Source organism: Pinus tabuliformis, chromosome Q (genome assembly GCF_031772625.1).
Source record: "Pinus tabuliformis cultivar Carrire ecotype Pingquan chromosome Q, CPIR1, whole genome shotgun sequence".
Classification (NCBI taxonomy): Eukaryota; Viridiplantae; Streptophyta; class Pinopsida; order Pinales; family Pinaceae; genus Pinus; species Pinus tabuliformis.
In genome coordinates this window covers 477,302,342-477,327,376 of record NC_142296.1, presented here as the reverse complement: position 1 = coordinate 477,327,376, position 25,035 = coordinate 477,302,342, and the positions used below count along the sequence as shown (strand labels likewise).

The following is a 25,035-nucleotide window of genomic DNA, read 5'->3' as shown; positions in this document are numbered from 1 at the left end:
ACTTAACCACTTTTTACTATAATGGAGAGTTAAGAACGGAACAACTCCCTTGACATTACACATTATATGGTTGTCAACTTAACATTATAAACATCAAAGGGAACAGACTAATGAAAATTCTAGGACAGAACAAGGAATTGGCTAATACCTGAACCTCACACGTTTCAGTTCCTTAGTACCATCCGAAAGTGACAATAGGGTTATGTAAACACCAGGTTCATCTTGCTCAACCCACTCTGTTTCTACTTCATGCCCATTTCCCACTGCAATTGACATATTATTGAAATTCTCCATATCCTGGGGGGTCAAAGACACGCTTTCTTCACCACTAGAAGACCTTATACCTTGCACTTCCATAGGACCTTCAGATGTAGCAAATTTACTATCTTGCCAAGGATGTGATTCAACGACACTGCCTGTCTCACCATCACCAGTTGCATATGAAACAGAAATAGCAGGTAAATGCTCTGCTGTATTTGGCAGTTCACTTTCCTTCCCAACTGTCTGGTCCGTATTTGAAACAATTGGACACTGAATACCATTTGGAGCACGAGGATAAGCTGGCCTTTGCCTATCATTTTCATACACTCCTGCGGGTAATCTCTCAGCCATATAGTTCAGCTGAATAAAATAAAGTGCAAAAGAAGAACAACAAATGTCAGTTTCAAATTTAAAAACGTAAAATTCCGCATCTTTCCTTACAAATAACAAGAATGATTTTCTGCACATTAAACATCAAACCAGATCAAATAATCTACTTGCAGATAGAAAGAAGCAAACAAGCTTTATCAACTCTTTCTTAATAATCCAAGTTGCAGTAACCATTGTTATCAGAACCGGACCAGAACCAGCAAAACTGGCTGGTCCAACCAGTCTGGTTCAGGGTTTTGGACTAGAAATGGACAGTTCTGTACACAACCAGCCAGTTCTGTATGGAACCAGCCTGAAAGCGCCGAACAGGCCAGTTCTCTATAGCATGGCTAGGGACCACCAAAACTCAAATTTTAAAAAAAAAAAAAAATCAAACACAAAACCGAACCCTAGTTATTAATGACAATATTAAATTCTTAAAGTAAAAGGAAAGAAAAGGAAAGATAAAGGAGAATGTCAAGGAAAGATAAAGAAAGATAGAAAAGGAAAGACGAAGAATGTCAACTTTTACTTAAATTTTTCATCTTACCATTGATTGTTTCAGGATCCAACCTCATTGGACTTCATAGGGGCAAAGTATAATTTTAGATCCCATTCAAAATTCAGTGGACTTGATAGTTTTCAAGATTTCAGGATTGGCAGCATTGCAACATTTCCACTGGATTCTATCACGTATGAGAGTATGCAACTCATATTTAATAAAAACAACCAAGCCCTCTATGTACCTTGACCTTGGTGGCATTGATTGGTGAACTCCACTGTCGTGACCCTAGTGAAAATGTACGCTTCACTAGGGTAAATTCATTGATTAGGCATGTTAAGCTTCTTCGAACTTATTTTAATACTTAAGAGGATGATACCGATGATTAGGATCCCAGAATAAGCAATGATTTTGATGATACGTAGTTATTTGTTGTATCATTATTTCTTTTGGATTCTAGAGGCTATTTAGAGCCTCTTTGTTGATGTATTTTGGTTCACAAATGCAATGCTATCGGTGCTATTTCGGTTATATGCACCCTTACTTGCCATATACTTGAGAACTTTGCATATTTGTGTAGTAAAATGATTTGAATTCATATGGATGCATATGCATATATATATTCTTTCTAAAAAATTTAATATTTTATATATATTTTCATCGATTAGTGTTGTCTCCAGTTTCTTCCCCCTTTTTTCCCAGTTTCAGTCCTGTTCAGATTTTTGGGGTCGACCACTTTGATGACCGATCTTATGGCAGTCATTAAAAAGCTTCTCTTGGGCACCAAAAAAAGGATTCAATACATGTGTCAGAAGCTAGAAAGGTAAAATTAAAATAATAAAGATAAAACAAATAACATAGCAATCAAGTGCACCCGGATCCAGGTGCTCCCTTGCCAACTGTGCCACATTACTCCATTTAATGTCAATATGACTATTACCAACAATTGGCAGCCATGCGACACTGTATCACTTGTTTTCAAGTTTCAACCATGCGAACAGATCTTGAGTTAAAATGATCAGTCCCACCCATCTCATTTGCACCCTCATACAGTTACTTCTCCTGTCCGGCCTCACTCGAGATTTAAGCATGCAGCCATATTAATTACACCACTCTGCAACCATTCCCCTTATTCTTCCTTGCAGTGATTTGAAGCCAAGAGAAGTCGGAATTCTCCAGCTCCCACAACCATTGTCACCCAAGCCCACATCTCAAGCAATTTTGTATTCCAACACGCCACCATGGTAAGGGAACGAGGTTGTGCTCGTCACAGCGACAGGGGGAGGGGACGCCCTCCCAGCATTCCATAGCTCGGCGACCATATGTTTCTCTTCAACCCTGATATCCCTGAGCATATCAGAAGCAAAGTGGCTACCTTGGAAGTTGCCAAAAGGCGAAGACTTGGTGACGGGCACTGGGCTGTTTGCAACTCATTGGTGATGCATCTCTGGGACCTAGAGCTTGCTTGTGCTGGCACTGAACGTTGAGTGGTCGAATCCAATGCCTATTTCAGTTGCATCAGAACTGCGCTTCGCCACATTTCTCGAACCATCGTCATAGATTTTCCTCCAAAGGTGGGGTCCTCAACTTCATCCTTCGGACAAGTCTTCAACGCAACATCCAGAAGATTTGCTCTCCCATCAAATTTGCTCTCCTTCTCCCTCCATCATCTTGGCAGGACATGGTCGAGATAGAGGCCAGGAGCAGTCTATTGTCAGGGAAGGCAGTTCTATGAGGCCTCCAATCATTGACGCTCATCTCATTGACAAGCAGCCTTCCTCCCACAGCCACAGCTCCTATGGATGTTTCATCATGGAGAAAACTTCGGACGTGGATCAACCAGTCAACAAGGGAAGCGACGAAGTCGACCTCACTCACGCCCAGCCAGCTTCTTCAGATCCCAAAGGCAAGCAACCAGCATAACCAAGTCATCGACCTCGCTCCAGTTGCTCTTATCTCCCTCTGCTCTTAAAAAAAAGACGAATGCACTTTCAGCTACAAACGCAGACATTTTGGCACAAAATTTGCTGTAAATTGTTTGAGTTTTTGTTTTTTGCATATACCATGACTCAGCACCAGACTTTTATTCTACTTAGCAACCTATTTGGTTTCCCCTTCAGGGGCAAATGGCGGGGTCCTATAGCCTGGACCCTCAATGATTCTCTGCATGTATTCTCTGTACAATTTTTTGCTAATATAATGTTTCCTGCTTGCCTACCAAACAAAAACATCGCAAACGAGTATGAAAATACAACTTATGCAAAATTCAACAAGGATTCATAAGAAGACTCATGGACAAAAGGCAGAATAATTCCATCAGCCAATATCACAAAATATTTGGATTTATAGTTTCTCAAAATATCATTTTACCTATACTAGTGTCACCTCACATAATCTATTGAATCTAAAATTCTGCCTTGGGTGGATCCTGTTTCATCTAAAAGAATAAATATATCATGATATGTAATATACTACACAAACCTATCTCCTTTCAATTAAAGCATAATCATCTCAATTTAAATTATAAAGGTCTGCCCTAAACTCTCTTCCTCATTTTTCAGAACAATATCCAAATATAGGCATTCTTATTTTCAGATAATGCAAGACAAGTCACTGAGACATGTATAACTCTCAAATGATTATTGGTGGGGCCTATACCAGATTGGCAACACATATGGCACACCACTACATAGCCTCATGGGGGTCAAGCAAGGGTATCCACTATTTGTCCAGACTCCACTCTATTTCGACTTTAATCGAGAAGCATAGCCTCATGGGGGTCAAGCAAGGGTATCCACTATTTGCCCACTTTGTTTTGACTTTAATTGACGAACACAGCTACATGGGAGTCTAGCAAGGTTATCCACTCTTTGCCCACTCCGTTTCGACTTTAATAGAGGAACTAGAAGATCTCATTTCAAATATGCATTTGCCATCTCTAAGGGATCACAACTGCCATTTTTCTACTTAACATTGTCCTATCCCACAAAGTTCTCAGACTCCAAAAATATTTCAACACTTTGAGCTCATGTGTAATAACCATGGTCTTCAACTCAACTTTGCAACTATAGATTATGGCCTTTAACTTATCTAATAAAGAGGCATCTAATTATTTATACTTTGTTGTCACGTCTACATGACAAGAGGTAATCAAATGTGTCATCCTACTCTTAACTTGGAGTAATATTCTTTGGTCAATCTTTTAGCCTAATCCTAGCAACAAAATGAAGACTAAATAGAGGCATGAAGTATTAACATTGATGAAATCATGACTATCGTTATACCAAAATCCGAAGGTGCTAGTAAACAAATGCATCGCAAAAGTTAACAGATCCTCGAGAGGCGATTAAGCACATGTCGCGAAACACACGGGAAGCATTGGATTATCCAATGGCCAACAATCTTCCCCCCAGCGCGAGCTAGGGGTGTTTCGAACTTGAGAACTTTGGTTCTTATACAACATGATGGAATCATGATTATTGCGACACCAAAACCCAAAGGTGTTAGTAAACGGATGCATCGCCATAGTTAACGGATCCTCAAGAGGCAATTAAGCACATGTCGCCAAACACACGGACAGCGCAAGAATTATCCAATGCCCAACAAACATACTTGGAGAAAAAGGTTACCAGCGTCAATTTTAGGACATCCAGACTAAGATCCATCTCTTTGATATCTTGTTGACACCCTCTTCTTTACAGTTGTTAAGCTTGGAACCTATGTTGTCTAGTTGCACGGGTATGGGTAAGGGTATGGCACTCATTGACACAAGGAATGATGGTATGTCAAGGGTGCACATAAAAGTTCTATTTATGTGAATAATATAAAAAATACGTAAAAAACATTCTTGAAGATTTATGTGAATAAGCAATGATTTAAACTCAAATCATTCAAGCATTCATCAATTGACATTCAACGTTGAACAATGCTCAAAAAAACTTGATCATTCTCAATAATATCCCTAGAGTCTTAAACCAAGAACACCCAAGAACTACCCAAACCGGTTCATAGCTCCCCATAACCAAGTGTGGTTTATACCATGTTGGTCCAACATTAATGGCACAAACCATTTGCTCAAAATAAGGTGAGCAGGCTCCACTAAAAGGGATGTCGTATGCAAAAAAAATATCACTATTGTACTCTCCTATGTTGATTGGGCCAACCTTGATCACTTGTGCAAAGCCCAATGTGCTTTATTTATACAAGCACACTTTCATATGGAGATTTCATCACTTGATCACTAGAGTGCACATGCCTTGGGATTCTTCAAGAAATTGACCACATTAATGATAGAAAACCCTAAGAAGACTCCCACTCTATTTTAAAAGTCTCTTTCATATCAGTTATCCATCTTTTGGTCATATTGTTAGATTTCCTTAAAGCCCAATAATTGACTCGCAATTAATTGATTCGCAATGTTCTAAGTGTAAAACCAAAAATACAAAAACAATTGTTCTAGAAACTTAAATTACAAATACATTGAGTTTTTTAACATATCATGCACAGCGGAAATAAATTAGAAGACAAAAACATTCAATACATAAAACACAAGATATACCAAGGAAACCCCAACTCCGAGGAAACCTTGCAAACTTAGTGTGCCTTTTATTATCTTCAGCAAAAGGCAATCTTCAAAATCTTTACAGCAAGGGAAAACTTCCCTTTCACCAGAAGAAAACAATTGATCAGCTTCCAAGATAAATTGATCTCCCTTTTGTGCACTCGCTCTACCAAATGGTTGCACAAATCGGCATATCTACGCCTTGTACAGACGTGCAACTCTCTCTCTGTGCACATGCTCGGACCTCACTCAATCTCTCCCTCTTGGTTGTTGAAACCCTGTGATCTGCTAAAACCCTAGTCTCTCCCTTCACTGAGCTAGCACACACTGCTTGTGCTCTTCAAACTATACCACTAATTCACTCTATCTCCTCTTATAATTTCGACCTAAGCCCTTCCTTCACTCTCAACAGCCGAGATTATATCTTGATGAAGGGATGAGATTAAAACATAAGTTAACTTAGGATTTTTAATTTTCCCTACGTCTAACTTTAGGAAATAGTTAAATAAATTGATATTCTGCTAAGTGGTTGTCTTGCAGATCTCTCTGCTAGCCTTGGCACCTAGGCAAGCAGAACCCTTACTTCTCTACTCCAATCAACACTTCCGCTTAGAGAGAAAGGTGTTCAACACTACACCAACTTCTCTCTGAGGTAAACAAATTTGCACCCTGGCCAGGCCTTGATCAAAATGTTTGTTGTTTGCTCCTTCATTGGTATGTACTAAAGTGTAATTATGTCTCTCTGAACAACAATGCCCCTAATGTGGTGATAACGTATGTCGATGTGCTTTGCGAGATTATGAAACATTGTATTCACGGATATTTTGATGCAACTCTAATTGTCACAGTGGCCTCTAACTCCTCTCCAAACAAGCCCATGAGCAGCTTCCTTCACCAGATAGCTTCGCACCCTACCAGACTAGCAGCCATGTACTTGGCCTTAGCTGAGCTCAATGTAAAAGATCTCTATTGTAGGTTGAACCATGAAACAGTTGTTGATCCAACACTGAATGTGCACCCTGATGTGCTCTTCCTGTTTATGGAACTCTGCACCCAATCTGCATCAGTGAAGCCCTCAAGCTTCACCCCATCAACCTGTCTATACAACAATTCGCACTCTACTATCCCCCTGAGATATCTCAATACGTGCTTGGCAGCAACCCAATGCGCTCTGGTAGGTTCGACCATAAATTGGCTTAAAGAGTTAATTGCAAAACACTTGGTCGCGTGTTTACCAAATTCATAAGCGACCCTATCAACCATATGTAAAGTGTGGGGTCTACTAGCTCCATCTTAGATGTATCAACCTTCTCCAATTTGTGACTAGAGGCGTGGCCATCAGCCTATGTGAAATCTCCTCATAACCTTCAGGGCATACTTGCCTTGCCCCAAGAAGGTCTCCCCATCTCCCTGCCAAACCTCCAACCCCAGGAAATAGTGCATCGGCCCCATATCCTTCATCTCAAACTTGTCTGCAAGATCTATCTTACACTCCTGAATGAGCTTATTGACACCTGTCAAAATCAAATCATCCACATATAACACAAGAATAAGCGTCTCACCTCCAACAACAATGTAGTAGAGGTTGGGGTCCACTTCACTCTTAGTGAAGCCTATTGGACACCTAATCCTCTATGGGTTAGTGTGGAAGCCAAATAGACTAAGGAAGTCCAAGAGACTTGGAATACGAAACCAAAGGTCATATGAATGTACTATAAATGTATATCATTTGTTAATAATAAAAGTACTCTCCTGTTTATCTTTCCTATGTTGTTGCTGCCATGTGTGTGTTTAACATGGTATCAGAGCAACAGGTGTATTCCTACCCTGCATAATTACTGTGAGACAAGTTTAGGCCTGGGCATTTTCAGATTTTCCAGAATTTGTCTGCCATCTCCCTATTTATAGAAATATCCTACTATGTATAACGCCTTCCATAACACTACATGCAAATATGTTGTTGCATTAGGCACAACATAACAATTACGCTGTCCACTGTTCGTTGTCATAACAGTTACGTTGTATGCCTCCTCTTGATGATCTTTTGATGGCATGAACATTCTCCTCCATGAATGATGCGCTAACATTTCTGGATCTGTGAATGCTCTGTCAGAGGTCGAAGTCGAAGGATCTATTTGCTCCATTCAATTAATGTCCTACCATGAATTTGGAGCCTTGGAGCAGCGTTGAACATCTTCAGTGAGCGCAGGTCCAAAATTGATTTGTGGTCAAAACCCCTGCGAGCTTGTGTACACATGTGGTGAACCCGACGTGAAGGTGAAATCTGGATTTGATTGAGATATGTGAGTTGGACCTATGTGCATTTGGTTGAAACCTCGTTGATTACGACTTTGGCATGACATTACTTACTCAAATTATTCATGACCATACCACTCTTTAGAGCTTGGTTCTAATTGATGCAAACAGTCAAGGGACTCTCTATATTGAAAGAGAACAACTCTGTGTGTTTCAGGATAAGGCCCTGCCAGCTTCGCCATCTTCGAATAGAACACAAGTCCCGGTGAAATGAACCCTGTGTTCTGAATTGACGTTCCGCTAGTTATTGGCAGCGTGTGTGGGCATTGGAGACGAAAGTTTGAGACGAGGGACGAGAGGGGCCAATGCACAGGCCCAGAGGTAGAACGGGGACAACCGTGGTCTCGACAGGACCGTCATTGAAAGCTTTCCGGTGTTCAGCTACGATCTTGTGAAGGGCCTCAAGACGCAGACCAAAGTAATCATCGAGTGCGCGGTGTGTCTCAGCGAATTCGGAGACGACGAGCAGCTCCGCTTGCTGCCCAAGTGCAGCCACGCTTTCCATCCGGACTGCATTGATATGTGGCTCTTCTCCCACAATCGAGTCTTCTTTAAGTAGTGTCACCATTTTGGATTTGGTACACAAGTATCAATATCATTCCAACATGGTGTTCCAATTACACTGAATATATCACATATTGTTTGAAGTCACTCCAATTCAGAATCAAGTAATTTCTCCTGAGCTTGAAGATATTTATCCATGGTGTGATTTTGATGGAAGATATGCTTTATTTGAAGTTTTCCAGGAGAAGAAAACTTCAACAATTTCCAAAAAATGCAGCCTGCTCCCCATATGTCTATTACTGAGCCGTAGTTTCCAGGTGACATGATAAATTCTGGAGGATGATAAGTAGGTGTCATAATAGATATTGAATAACATCTTTGAATGTTCACATCGCTGGTTACCTCTTGGACTGGGCGCGAAATATTGAAGTCACAAATCTTGACAGTCAAGGGTGACATTACCAATACATTTCCAACTTTTATATCCCTGTGCCAGACATTGCAAAAGGCTTAAAGTTTGTATACTTGCAGTGTTTTTCAATTAACATAATTTTGTGGCGCTTGTGTGTCATGTGAAATACAAGCAACGTGTAAATTTGGAGGTCGAAGGGATACAAACACAATCTACATATATATGCATTGATTCCTTGTTACTTTGACTGCTGCATAAGAGTTTGGTGGGTTGTATGAAGGCAATGATTGTTTTGGCAATTAAAAGTAGTCTTTTGTGGAGGAAAGTTTAGTCGTTTGTATTGTCAGAACATATTGCATTCTATATGTTGGTCATGAGTGAACTCTTATTCTTATGTAATGGATTGTGAATGCATTACAGTAATTGGTGCTTGCTGGTTGCACACTGGTCAATTGGTGCACATTTATAGAGGATATTGTTGTGTCTTTGTACTGTGAGTGGGTGTTACTTTTCTGCATTGGGTCATAGTTGTGATCAGTTTTTAAAAGGTGTAATTTTGACAATGGAGAATATGGCTCAAATTACTGAAGTATTAGAATTCTTGAAAACTTTGATGCATTCTACTAATCATGATACAGTGAAAATCAGCAAGAACACTCTCTGTGATATTAAAACCTATCTGCAATATACACAAGAAAAGGTAGAATTTTTGGAGCTTGAATCTCAGCTTCAGCAAGAAGAATTAAAACAGAGTCATCATTCTGAACCTGTTTTTGTTCGGAAAATTGAAACAGACTCCCATAAGCCGCAAGTTGATTCAGATCTAGTGCCCAATAAAGCAGCAGAGTTACATGCAGATGCAGAAATTTAGTCTGCACTTCCCAAGTCGGTCATCAGACCTTGGGAAGAGCTTGTCCATAACAAGCACAGAACAGGTCTTGGATATGACAACGACGTGTCCTTTCATATTCCAGATTACTCAAAGCCCATTCAGTTTCAGAGTAGTTGGATTCCTTCATGACAGTTCAACTCCAACTGTTCCAGATTCTACCCCTCTTCCACAGCAACAGCAACAACAACAGATTGTGAAATGCCAACACTACGACCGAGATGGCCATCTGAAAGACCACTATTTTGATCTTCATCCATGTAAGCATTGTCATAAAACCACTCATTCTTCAAACAGATGCTTCAGAAACAAACCTCCCGCAAGAACAAAGATTCATCTTGGATGGATCGCTTCTTGGCAATGGGCATCAACAGCAAAGAAGATATTCCAGTCACATGTCAGAACTTGTTCTAGAGTATTGAACAGTCTTGCAGTTGAGTTTTCTCCATCATCTCACCTTGTATCTAACAGGGGGGGGAATGATGGTCATCTACAAGCTTCAAAGCCACATCAAGCGAGCCTGAGCCACAACCTGCCACACTGGATTTAGAGTTGTAGCCAGAGACAGAGATGCCCCTGAGCATGCCTTCAGTTTGTGACACCTCTTCAAAGAATTGGGGACACTTCCTCTAGCAAAAGACTTCAGCTTCTTGCCAATTTTGGAAGAGTTCCAAGAATTGCATTAAGCATTCCAGAGTTGTTGGTAATCCTTAAACCATCATAGGTTGAGACCTCCCTTTTCAGGTTGAGATTCTCCCTTTTATGCGGGGTGAGACCTCCCTTTCATGGTTGAAGGTTTCCCTCTCCAAAACATCAGAAGCACTTCCTCTAGCAGAAGACTTGAGCTTCATGCCAGACTTGGAAGAGTTTTGGGAACTACACTAAGCGTTCCAGTGTTGGTGGTCATCCTTAAACCACCGCCCTTTATACCAACATTTTAGAGAGCACATTCAACCTAGTGTTGCCATGCATTTTTGCACGTTTTCTATTACAGCTCTCTTCTTGGATTCATACATAACCCTTCAGATTAAGGGGGGGAATGTTGGACACCTAATCCTCTATGGGTTAGTGTGGAAGCCGAATATATTAAAGAAGTCCAAGAGACCTTGGAATACAAAACCAAAGGTCATATGAATGTACTATAAATGTATATCATTTGTTAATAATAAAAGTACTCCCCTGTTTATCTTTCCTATGTTGTTGCTGCCATGTGTGTGTTTAACAAAGCCCAATCCCTATGGGTAACTGTCTATCCGAGCAGACCATGCTCGTGGAGCTTGTTTGAGCCCATACAAGGCCCTCTTTACTCTGCATACATGTGTCTCTCTATCGCATACCTCAAATCCCTCTGGCTACTCAATATAAATCTCCTCCTAACAACACCATTGAGGAATGTTGTTTTAACATGCATCTTGTGGATCTTCCACCCCATCTAAGCTACAATCGCTATAATAGTCCTAAAAGACGAATATTTGGCCACTAGGGCAAAGGTTTCATCATAGTCCATACCTTCTACCTGCAAGAACCCCTTTGCCACAAATATTGCCTTATATTTTTCGATGCTCCCATCAGCGCCATGCTTGATCTTGTAGACCCAGCGAGAAACCACCACAAATTTTCCCTCTAGCCTCAGCACCACTTCCCAAACATCATTCTTCATGATGGAGGCATACTCCTCCACCATGGCATCTCTCCATAACTATTGAATGGCAACCTCCTGGTAACTGGAATGCTCAACATCCAACAACAACGTCATAAGTGCCATACATCTTATGTATCTTTGTGGTTGTCTGCTTTGTGGAACTAATGTGCTAGGAGCACCAACTCACTTTTGCGCCTCCTGGATCTGTTGAGAAATCAATGCTAGTAGAGCTAGGGTTAGATTTCTCTTTCTTGATAATTACTTGTGAATTATGTTGCTTCTTTTACTTCTTTGTTATATTATCTTTCATCAAGCAATTACCAAATTATGTGTATGAAGACCACAAAAAACACAAGACACAAGATGTAGGCACTCTGTCAAGGAAAAAACCTTATCTAGGGGAAAACCCAGTCAAAAATATCTTCCTTCAATAGTTTTCTTAACTCTTCAACCTAGACACAGACCTCCTCCAACCACCAAGTCAGCCTCCTCTTCCAGCAACTTCGACCTTGAAGCAACAACACTTCGACCCAACATATCCATAATTTCGGCCTTCCAGTAGCAGAATCTTCGATCCAGCACTTTCAAAATTTCAACCCTTCCAATAGTAAAACTTCGATCCAACAAATGGCCTAGTAACTTCGCATGAGAGAAAGAAAGAGATACCCAAAAACTTCGACCTTGATCCCTCCAGCACTTCTTCTCTTCTTCGAATTTTCCACTCTTTTGCCTCCTCTTGGATATCGAACTTGTGAGAGAGATGCCTCCAAATGAATTCGAATTGCTTGTATATATATGCTTTAGGTGAGGTCGAATTGCCCTTTTTGAGGCCAACTTGATCTACATGAGGCCGACTTGGTGTGGAGGTGTCAAATACCTAATTTGATTTATTAATAAATCTTTTTACATGATTTAAAAGCCCAAGAAGGGTCTCATAAAATGTACAATGACTCTAATGACTCAATATAAATCCTAGGAGTCCACGATGGGGACTTTGACTAATCAAAGATTACCAAAGCATGAAACACATACTTTAATAAGTCATTGTAATAATTACAAAAAAAATCTTTTTCATTATTTTAACAAGTACATTACATAATGACTCAAATACATTTATGAAGACCGAACCTAGTTACATTCTTCAACACTCCCTCTTAACTAAGGAGGTATTCATAACAACATATAGAAGTACAAGGAAGATCTCAAAACATATGAATTATGAAGAGCTTAGGCACGGCAATGCCATGGACTAGATTCCTGACCAGGGCAATCTATTCAGGTGGGACTAAGATGGACTAAAGCTTTCAGCGTCTCTAGGTACCATTAGGCTTACTTGCTAACCACCAACCCAGGGATCTAGGCACGTATCCGAGGTCAAGGCTCCATGACCAACGCCACCCTCCCTACTTCGGGATCCAACCATCAACACATAGTGTCGGCCAGATGTCCTCCTAGGCATCTAGCCGACACTACTTCTTTGCTATATTATCTTTCATCGGGAAATTACCAAATTATGTGTATGAAGATCATAAAAAACACAAGACACAAGATGTAGGCACTCTGCCAAAGGCAAAACCCCTATCTAGGGAAAAGCAAAACACCTATCTAGGGAAAAACCCAATCAAAAATATCTTCCTTCAATAGTTTTCCTGAGACTCTTCAACCTAGACATAGACCTCCTCCAACCACCAAGTCAGCCTCCTCTTCCAGCAATTTTGACCTAGAACTTCGACCTTGAAGCAGCAGCGCTTCGACTCAGCAAATCCAGAATTTCGGCCTTCCAATAGCAGAATCTTTGACCCAACACTTTCAGAATTTCGACCCTTCCAGCAATAAAACTTCGATCCAGCAATTGGCCCAGTAACTTCGCATGAGAGAGAGAAAGAGATACCCAAAAACTTCGACCTTGATCCCTCCAGCACTTCTTCTCTTTTTGGAATTTTGCACTTTTATGCCTCCTCTTGGATATCGAACATGTGAGAGAGATGCCTCCAAATGAATTCAAACTGCTTGTATATATAGGCTTTAGGTGAGGTCGAATTGCCCTGTTTGAGGCCGACGTGATCTACTTGAGGCCAACTTTGTGTGGAGGTGTCAAATAACTATTTTGACTCAATAATAAATCTTTTTACATATTCAAAAGCCCAAGAAGGGGAGTCCACAATGGGAACTTTGACTAATAAAAGATGACCCAAGCATGGGACCCATGCTTTAATAGGTCATTGTAATAATAATAATAAATCATACTTTTACAAGTACATTACATAATGACTCAAATACATTTATGAAGGCCAAACCTAGTTACATTCTTCAACAGGATCAACTGCTTTGCCCATCTCACTCTCCTTCTCCGTGTGTTGAGAGTCGTGGCTTGAGTGGGCTCCACTCTCTCCTCCAACTACGTGTCCGAGGCGTCCTTGTTCTATACGACCTACCCATCAACATGTTCAATCGCAGTTGATCCTCGTGCTTGGGAGCCTGTTGCTCCTCCTATACAGTAGTTTGCTCACGCTCTAAGGACTTCTTGAAGGCCCTATCCTCCTCAAACATCACATATATCCTGATGATTGTTTTCCTAAGTGTTGGTAAATATATCCCGTAAGCCTTGGTTGTCTCGTTGTAGCCCACGAAGATGCCCTTCTCTGTTGTGGGATCTAACTTCTTCCTTTTCTCCCTAGTACATGGCAGTACACCAAACGACCAAATATCTGAAAATTTGACACATCTGGTTTCTTTCTTATAAAAGCCTCCTCTGGTGTAACTCACCCCAACACTCTATGTGGGCTTCGGTTCTATAAGAAAATTATTGTTTGGCATGCCCTAGCCCAAAGAAACTTGGGCAGCCCCTAGTCATGCAACATGGATTTGTCCGCTCCAACTATAGCCCTATTCTTGCGCTCTTCCAACCCGCTATGTTGAGGATTATATGGTGTGATCAACTCCCTCATAATGCCCCCCTTGGCACACAACTCCTTGAATGCATTTACAGTGTACTCCCCACCATTATCAAACGTAAGTGCCTTGATTTTCTTGCCAGTTTGTTTCTCAACCAAGACCTTGTACTCCAGAAACTTCGAGAAGACCTCATCCTTCTTTTCATGAAAAATATCCAAGTCTTCCTCAAATGATCATCTATGAAGGTGACATAACACTCCCATTAAGGATGTTGCAGAGAAGGGACCAAAAACATTTGAATGGACAAGATCCAAGATACCCTTGGCCCTATTATCTCTACTAGGAAAGGAGGTTTTGGCATACTTGCCAAGTGTGCAACCCTTACACAACTCATGTTGGTCCACGTTGCACTATGGCAACCCTGTCGTTATCTCCATGAGAATCTTTAGTGCATTATGGTGCAGATGCACCATGTGCATATGCCACAACTCATCAAGCTCCTTTGAGTCACGGATCCCTCTACTAGTCAATGTTGCGGTTGTCTGAAACTGTAATCTATATAGGCTCTTATGCCTAACCGCAATCTACTTAACCACTTTGGAGTAGGGTTTTATAAAAACCCTACCATGTCTGAAGGTCACCTCATACACCTTATCCTCAAATGTTGAAACTGAAACAAAGTTCTTTTTAAGCCCAAGTACGTAAAGGACATCTCTAAGATCCAAAGGGTTTCCAAACTCCCTCTAAGATAAAATTGCACCAGTACCCTCGACCCAGTACTTCCCATCATCTCCCATCTCAATGTTGAACTGCATGTCCCTTTATGACAGTTTGCTGAAATAATTCTTATTTCCCATCATATGACAGGATGCATTGCAATCCACATACATAAACTAGTAGCCACTGAGCTGCCATGCAAGCAATGAGTGAAAACTCCTCAAAATGAGGAGAACTCGTCTATCTCTGCGGAGGCTGCCACTTGCTCCTTCTTGGACCCTTTCTTCCCATTAGGGAATTTAGTAGCATAATGCCCAAACTGGTGACATGAAAAGCACGAAAATCTTAACATGAGACCCAGATTGAGCTTGTCTGCAGATCTCTTCTTGGACACAATCACCCCATAATCGCTCCCAATCTGGAAGCTTTTCTCTAGCACAAATCCTATCCATGAAGGCTTTCCAATATTTAGTGAAACCCAATAGGGCAAAATTCACCAAATCTCTATTTGGAATAGCCTTGCCCACGCCTACCAATTGTTCCCTCCCTCAGATAAACTTGGTGAGGTACAACACAACTAAATCAGGCTTCAACATTTTAATAGTCCTTAGTTTATCCTTTAACACTAGCTTCCTAGCCTTGCTCGAACCCTGATAGAGGCCAATAATGGCATTCCACATGGCTTTGGTTGTCTTCTTCCCAGTCAAGTGAGGAATAATGTGGTCTTTGACTCCCTCCAAGATGATTCTTCTTGCCTTAGAATCCTTCTTGTTATGTTAAGCCAACTGCTTAAAGTCAGTGGGTGCAACTGGGAAATTATCAACAAACTCCCACACCCCTTGTTCCTTCAACACCACTACTATCCTCTCACGCCATGAACAAAAGTTGGACGCACCGTCCAATATGACCTCAAATTTGAGACCCTGATACGTCGTACTGCCAAATCGCACTGCCCATAAACCCTTGCGGCCAAATCGACTTGGTAAACTCATTCCCTCTGAATCGCAGACCTTGTTGCTGAAGATAAAAACTGTGTTTGGTCTTCAATTAGAACCTCACTCTAATACCATGTTAGATTTCCTTAAAACCCAGTAACTTATTTGCAATTTTCTAAAGTGTAAAACCAGAAATACAAACAACAACTATTCTAGAAACTTAAATTACAAATACATTGTTCTTTCTAACATAGCATGCGCACCGGAAATAAATTAGAAGACAAACATATTCAATATACAGAACACAAGATATACCCAAGAAACCCCAGCTCTGGGGAAACCCTGCAAACTTTGTGTGTCTTTTATTATCTTTAGCAAAAGGAAATCTTTCGAAAATGTATAGCAAGGGAAAACTTTCCTTTCACCACAAGAAAACAACTGATCAACATCTAAGATATATTGATCTCCCTTTTGCACACTCGCTCTGGCAAATGGCTACAAAAATTGGCCTATCTACACCATGTATGGATGTGCAGCGCTCTCTCTCTTCGCACTCATGCAAGAGAAAGGGTTGTGCTAATGTTGTTTAAGTTAGAGCAACTTGGCCCTCAGTGGATCTCTCCCACTTGGTCGTTGAAACTCTGCAATCTGTTGAAACCCTAGTCTCTACCTTTGTTGAGATGACACACACTGCTTGTGCTCTTTGAATAGGCCACTTATTCTATCTCCTCTTATAATTTTGACCTAAGCCCCTCCTTCACTTTCAACAGTTGAGATTTAATCGTGATCAAGGGATGAGACTAAATCATAAGTTAACTTAGGATTTTTAAATTTTTCCTAAGTCTAACTTTAGGAAATAGTTAATTAAATTAATATTTTGCTAAGTGGTTGTCTTATGGTTCTCTTTGCTAGCCTTGGTACCTAGCCAAGTGGAACCCTTCTCTACTCCAATAAAAAATATGCATATCTTATGATATTGTGACCTTTGGATCCTAGATATTTGTTTTGGATAGTTGTTAATGTGATTCTCTTCTTTCCAGCCAAGGTGTTGCCCACTTTGCACCCTTCTTTCCACTGGCCCACTTTGCTCATGAGATTGTTGAAAGAGGGGTTGTTGAAGACTTGAAGACCATTGAACACAAGAGACTTTACTACATATGTATGGGCCTATTGTTTCTTAATTAATAAAATCTCCTTCCTTTCCCCACTTAGTTGTTTTAAGTTGATGTTATAGCTTGAATGCAATGCTTTTAATTTCATTGAATCTGGCAAGGTAGAAGAATTTTTACTTTGTTAGACAAGTTCGATCTAGTTCTACAACTTGTAAAGTAGGAAGGTTGCTTTGTTTGTCTCGTGCATAGAAATATTGATGCTAAGACATGTTCTCATTCATCCATTCAACCTTTGCAGATCCAACAAGGAGCACAGGATTACAGGTACTCCTCTTTCTTTCTATATCTCAACTCTATTTTGGTATCTTGCTTGTTTGATAGGGTAGAGTAAAACCTATTGTCTGTCACTAGCTCTCCCATCAACTAGTGAGGATCCAGAAGTACGATCATATGAAAAATATCATCAATAGAATGGTATTCTCTGGTCTATCTTTTAGCTTGGTCCTAGCAGCAAAATCAATGTTGAGTAGAGAACATGCAACATTAAAACCATGGAGAGGCAGTGTTTCCAGCTTAAGTTTCAAGACATCTGACCTCAAAACTGCATGTTTCAGATCCTAGTGACACTCTACTTTACAGTTATGACAGCTACGGCCCATAACTAGGGAAAGCAAGTTGGAAATGCATTAAGAGGTATTCATTAACATGCACTCAAAACATATGCATGAAAAGAAAATACTTTCACACGAATCAATTTAACTAACTTGGATGCTTACCTTCTCCTCACTTCCATGGCTTTCCATGGAACTGTCTATATTGCACAAAGATTTGAAGCATAGCAAACTCCCATTCAAGTCATTATAAATATCCTTAACTAGTGCTTCAATCATATGTGACTTGTTAACCGAAATGTTGAAAATAGTTGGTATACCAGAGCTTCTCCTCTCCTACAACAAATGAATGTAGATATCAAGAAGCTTAGCCACATAGACCCTTGGAGTTCTTCACTAATGCCCCCTAGTTCACTAAGAGTGGCATTAACAGCATCATTATTACACATATCTACAGAGCCAATGGAATGAGAGACAAAATAGACCCCAACCTCAAAGTAAATCATTACTTTCACACCTACATGCACTTCAAGGATGACCACATCTACATTTTGTGATATATAACTAAATTGTTGTTACTATGTAACTTGAGTGTCCCTCCACACCAATTTTCAATTTGTTCCAATCAGCTATACATGTAGATAGATCATAATTGGCAAAGGGGGGCTTGCATCTGTAAATTTGTATGCAGGAACCTAGGTCAAAGGACAATTTCAACTTCAAACATCATAACTAATATAATACTTACCATCATAATTACTACTTGTCTACATACCCATGGCTCCTTGAGGATTTTCACAAAAATATGAGAACCAGGGATCTATTGCCCAACTCCTTCATGAGATGCTTCAACCACAGCAAAAAATTCTCAGAGATGAATCTTCATGCACTGGTAATACTTAGCCTTGGATGTTAGAAGAGATGCTATGTGATAAGAGAATGCTACTATTACTTGTATAAAGCCTCAAGAATTTTCCTTTCCACTTTCTTCCAGTATCACAACTGAAGATGCCTAACTCTGTTCATGAGAGAGATTCTCAACCATAGAACCCAGTGCCTACATGCCTTCCTGAGCATTGTGACTTCCAGGACGCCCCATCATACTAAAGCAACAAGTGACTTACATCATCAAGATACTTTAGATCATACAGATAAGATCATACATATCAAGTAATAGTGAGACCTAAGGTCACCTCTTGACCTCCCCCATATGGTGGCTAATCAACATCTTCATTGCCTATGTCGAGTTGTTGTTCCAAGCCACAAACAACTCATCATCAAAGTGAAAAGTCAACTCCTCTAAACTAGTCCACTCCATCTCCTAAATTTAAAGGAGTAGCCAAGGTTCTATCCAGACATTCTTTTCTATGACCCTGTACAGTAGGAGAGCAAATCTTCCTTGCTCTAATATTCCCAAGATCATGGAACCAAATCCACTCATAGTGATCGACAAATATGATAGTGAACTAGAACCATGATGCCCCTCCGCCCCCACTTTACCCTTAGTCATAAGCATTGGGAGGCATTGATATAATCTCCATCTCTCTGACTCAACACCAAGGTCTCCTATCTCGTACCTTTCTGTTGTATCACTTTACTTATAATGCACTCTTTTAGCTTACATAGACACTTATTTATGCTGCACTCTTTTCGCTTACATAGACACTTATTTATGCTGCAATTTTTTCGCTTTCTTTTTGCTTTCAACATTATATAGGAGTTTCTTTCACATTTCCACAATGTATTCACAGTGGATGTATCTTCTAGTCATAGTGGCCTATTTTTTGTTAGATAGTGTACCTCAAATGATCTTCTATTGGTTGGAGCACATATGGTAGATCCTGGTCCTTTCTACGACAACTTTACACAAACCGATACAACATTAAATTCATACACCATAATGATCTGTAAATGAGGACACAGCAATCAATAGACAGTGAGGGTGCATCACTAAGGTTAGTTCTATTAATGAGAGCACAATTATGCATGCACGATCTATAGGGAATAAGATGAGTTTATCCTTAGTCTTCAATTTATGAATAAGGCACTAAAGTTAGATGAAGCAACTCTATTTTATTTTTAGCAACTTTATAAATTTGTTTTTTTAATCAATTATATAGGGCACAAATCCTCCTTGGCCTGCATTCTCTTGCATGCAAGTCCCAAGATCTCAGCACTAGGTCTATTTATTTTTGTTTGTTAAGTTGTGTAAGTCCTGAGATGACTGCACGCTTAACCTTTGGCTTGATAAACCGCGACCCAGGGGCATCTAAGCCGTTAAAATCACCCGGGAATCGCACCCAGCCTGGGCCACAACAGCCCTTAACATGGCAGGATGTTTGCCCACGGGGTGACCTTCACTTCACGGAGTGCCTAAACAGTACACCGCATCACCATCTATTCTACGCCCCATGGGCAGCACTGGGTCTATTTTTGTAAACTCTAGACATCCCCTTTTAGTTCTATAAGAGAAACAGTTAAGGCACAGATCTAAATTAAAGAGTTTTAGTTTTATTTGTTGCACAAAAAATTATGTCGAGCAAATTTTCTTGTGGCAGATTTTTATTCAGATGTTTATTCAGTAGATTTCACAAGGTGTTAAAAATTTATCATGATATCAATTTATTTTCCAAAAACCTTCTAGTAGTCCTTGAATGGATAGTAAGGCTGCTACCTGTGAAATGGATATGTCGAGGGGTCTCAGGGTTAAGATGCATGTGAACCATACTTAGGAAAAGCACAATGGACCTATGATAGAGATGATGCTCTTCTGTTCATTCAGTAGAATATTCAAATGCAACAGTATGAATACATTCAATCTCAGATATAAAAACAGATTGGAAGGTCCTTCTAACATCATCCAATGGAAACGTTCAGGAAAGATGTTGTAGGGGGAGCAGAATTTATATGCCTATGTTGAAAAACTAATTGTAGATACTATCAATCCCATGTTGGCAGATCATTAAAAAAAGATGGCCAAGGTCAAACGAATCATCCTTGACTTTGTAAAGGATCATTCAATCCCTTGCATTGTTAGGATGACCACAAAAAGGGACATGTTTGATGCTCTAGTCACTCTCTATCAAAGTGAGAACATCAATCAGATACTGCAGTTTCCTACTTTATGACCATCACTAGACTCTGTTATCAGCATGGAGCAATTAGATAGGAGATCAAGGGTGAAGAGCTAGTACCCATCGCATTAAATGGGTTCTCTTGGGGTCTGTGCCTATTACGCATACACATACATGAGTAATCCCAAGAAAAAAAATCTCCTATGATGCAACTTGCCAAACAGCAACCCCTACCATGATCCCAAATGGGCATCCCCAAATGCCTCTCACCCGTTCTTCGGTCAATAAATTCATTTATCTAGCATATTCATCCAATGAAGATGCGGTAACCTATTATAAAGTACATTAACCATTTTTGCATGCAAATCCTTTCATTTAATGTTTTTCGCATTCTAGTAAGGATCATGGTTTGAAATTGGATTATAGCCCATGATACTTGGGTTGTATACTCTTTTCCTTACTTCACCTTGGTGGTTATCTTTCTCTCTTGATCCAGTGCAACCTTCCTTATGGTCTTTCTTTCATTGTCTAAAAGGGGCACAAATAGGAGACTTTGATTGCAATAGCATGTCCATGCCATCCATACTTAACAATTGTCACCATTCCTTTTTTCCATCATCCCATCTTTTGATTGGCTGTTGTTAGTTGCTTGTGTTGGTTCATTTTAGACCTCATCCTATGAAAAGAAGGGGCTGAAAATGCCCAAGGTTGATGCAACAATAAAGAAAAGCAAAAAGCCTAAGTCAAATGTCATAATGTAAAATAATGGCAAGGGATGCAAAGCAATCAAAATCCAATTATAGCTTGAGCTCTACCTCCTCTTCTATAGCCACTCGCCCCTAGAGCATCCATGCATATTTCAAAGCAATCAAAGTAAAAGGAACTCTCAAAGAACATCTCACCCAAAATGAAGTGATAAACTGCCCATCATTAAAGGGGGTTATATCATCTTTACATGATAATCAATGAATCTTGTTAAACAAGCCAATTAAAGCACAGAAAAAAGCAAATCAGGGGTTTGGAAAAACAAAGGCAAGGGAAGGTAACTCAAGCAACTAAGCACTCCCTCTACAGAGGCACTCATGGTTGATGCCATTACACAACTTAGTAAAGGATTATAACATCTTTTTTTAAGTAAACCCCAAACCATAACACATATCACTCACACCTATCAATTGAAAGGTTCAGCCTAGGAACTGTTCCTCCTCTTAAAATTGGCAGCACCTAATAGGGTCATGTGATAACCCTTCCATGCCTAAATGTAGCAACTTGAACACAGTAATAGGCTAGTGAAACATTTGAAGATGATAATTGTGTGGAGTTATTTGATGGCTTTGGCATTAAATATGGTCCACATTGATGCTCTTATGGTTCTTGTACCCATGATGTTATCTTACTTGATTCCTTGAGTATGTATTAAATGATGACAGGATCCTTTTAGGGATGGTGTCATGCTTTGCCAACACTTCATAGAGGATGTTCCACCACCTTCCTTGATGACATAGAGTGCGGCAATTTTTAAGAGTGTTGACCTTGTTGATGACCTAGCAATTGTTCCAACTTCAAGACCTTGGACATTGGCTTTCTACACTAAGATGTTGCCTTAGGAACAGGTGCACCAATAAGAAGACAAGATGCCCACAAGTTGGCATTGTACCTTCGTGATGGATGTTAATATTCTCTTGATGGAGATTGATGGTGATTGATGATGGTGATGACTTCAGACCCCCTCGGAGGGGAAATTGCACCTTCTACCTCGATGACATCATGCCTTAGCTTGATGACATCACACTATCATTCTATTTGATGATGACATGAGCATTGGCAAGTTGAAATAGGGCTTGAAAGGGCTATTTTGGTGATGAGACATGGTGAGACATGTCTTATGCGATGAGATATGATACACCTCTTAAGCCATTCATTCCACCCTTTCATGGAGAAACATGCCTTTTGATGATGATGTCACTCAAGGAAGCACTTTTACTCACATATGTGTCCTATATGAGACTATTTTTCTTCCCCTTAATCATATGGAAAACTAGAGACCCTAGGGTAAGTAAGTTTTTTTTCCCTAGTTTGTTTCAATCTAGTTACTGTTGAATTTTTGTAGCTATGGCCAGTCTTCATGATAAATAGAAATGTTCACTTCAAGTCGGCTTCAAAAGAAGGAAAATTTGAATTTTGAATTATGAATTATGAATTTTGCCTCCAAAATGTAAGGTCAGCTCTAAATGATCAAGTCGGCCAACATGGAGTGACACCCATTCGGACACATTAAGATCACTATTTAAAGGCCATTTGACCTCCTCTTGGTATAATTTTGGATCACCATCTTCTATTGGCTCTGTTCACATGTGGGAGCCTAAAGAGGACGAATTTGTGGCAAAATAGAAGGACAAATTGCTAATTTTCCAGAGTCCTATGCTTAGCACAATCACTTATTCCAATTCTTCTTCAATTAGAAATCAATTTCCAAATAAATTTAATCTTCCAAACGCAATAAGCACTTGTAGATAGAACAATAAATCCAATGCACAATAGAAGACAACGAAGAACAATAACAAGAGACACAAGATTTGGTCAAAGACCAGGGAAAAACCCCACAAGGGGGAAAACACCTTCAAAATTCTTCTTCTATTAGATTGTCATCAAATGTTCAACAAAGAGATACAATATTCCAATTCATCAACAAAGAGTCAAAGTCAAAAATCTTTGACTTATCCAACAATCAACTATCCAATATCCAAGAGACGAGCCAAAAATCAAATCTGGTCAACAAGTCAAATCTGCAAATTTGTCAAAGTCAACAGCAGTGAAGGATGTCCTAACTAGTCCAAAATTCAACAGTCAAAACTGCTCCAAAAGGTTTGGTCAACTTGCCAATAAATGTCGCCTTCCTTATTGGTCAAACTTTAGTCAAAACAGCCAAAATTATGCCCTCACATATTCAGTCAAAGTCAAATTTTGACCTACAAAAACCCTAGTTGTAGGTCTACCGTCAATGCTGGTCAAACAGCCCAAAAAAATTTGGTCAAAATACCTTTGATTTCAACCTTCCAAAATAGATCCAAATCTAGTCAAACCAAGTCAATGTTGGTCAAAGGTTGGTGAAAGTCCCAAAACATAAGATGAATTCGGCCAATCAAAAAAGACTCTCTCCTTCGCACTTGTGAAAAGAACCTGCAATTCCAGAGCTATAGGAACCATAAAAGAGAAGAAATGAATGTGATGATGATGCTCCAAAGTGAAGTGGTTGTGCTATATTTATATGTTTCTCAGGGGGTCGACTAGTACTTTTGTGCACATGTGGGTTACATCTTAAAAATTAAATTTTTCCTTGCCTAAATTAAATTCTTCCAAGGGCTGGGGGGGTCTTTCTTGATTAGGAAGGTTGTCCAAAGGAGGGAATTTGTCCCTGAGTTGCCAAATTAACACTCCCTCTGTTGGAATTTCTAAGTCTGACACGTTAGAAACCCTTCATGCACTTTACTGATTTATTCCTATCTACTTGTTCTGTTAATTAACAAGTTATTTACCACGTAAATACTGGAAATAAATACAAACACATGCTCAACACATTACAAATCATCAACTGAAGGAAATAGAAACAAGCACAAAAGTGACACCGTTGTTTTTGGACTAATGTCCCCGAAAAAACCCAATGCGAGAAAATTGGTGCAGCTATCTAAGGGTTTGATTTATTAAGCAGTTTCATAATACAATCTAGGTGCCAAATCTGGCTCACCCAACAAAGAAAAATCTCGGCAATAGTACCTCTCTACTCGGAAGCAAATATTCCAGTTGAAACCCTGGATAAACACTCCGGCAACTCCACAGCTCCAATCTGCCCCACAAAACCCCAGCATCAGCCTCTAGGGACTGCGCCAGCCTCTCTCTAGCCCAGCATTTGCCCAGCGTCACTCCGGCTTGGCCTGTGTCAACCTCTGGAGGCACTGCGTCAGCCCTCTGGCCCTCTGCATCACCCACGCTTGCCCTCTGAGGCATTGTGCAGCTCCTGGTTGCCTCTGCGTGAGCCCTGGCTGGCTCTGCATGAACCCTTGGCTGCTTTTGCGTCCCTCTCTCCGGTTACATGCTGATCCTCCGGTGCTATCTCTGCCTCTCTGCTTTTGTATTCACTACCCCTCAACTGCAACTTTGATCATTCTCTCAACTTTCTTAGCAAACCCAACCCCAGAATGTCGAAATCTTGATCTCTTGGTGTATTCTCCAAGTGA

General features: G+C 40.1%; 1 protein-coding gene across 10 annotated transcripts in view; it reads right to left on the bottom strand.

Moving 5' to 3' along the window:
• The window catches only part of LOC149220263 (PH, RCC1 and FYVE domains-containing protein 1-like), an 87,677-nt gene that overhangs the window by 1,367 nt on the left and 61,275 nt on the right, over window positions 1-25,035 (bottom strand). For all 10 annotated transcript variants that reach the window (XR_016249273.1, XR_016249274.1, XR_016249275.1 and 7 more), the window contains one exon: window positions 149-621. Coding sequence is in view for 7 of the 10 variants with exons in the window: in XM_089384713.1 (XP_089240839.1) it covers window positions 149-621 (473 nt within the window). In the remaining 3 variants the exon portion in view is untranslated. The remainder of the gene's footprint in view (window positions 1-148; window positions 622-25,035) is intronic.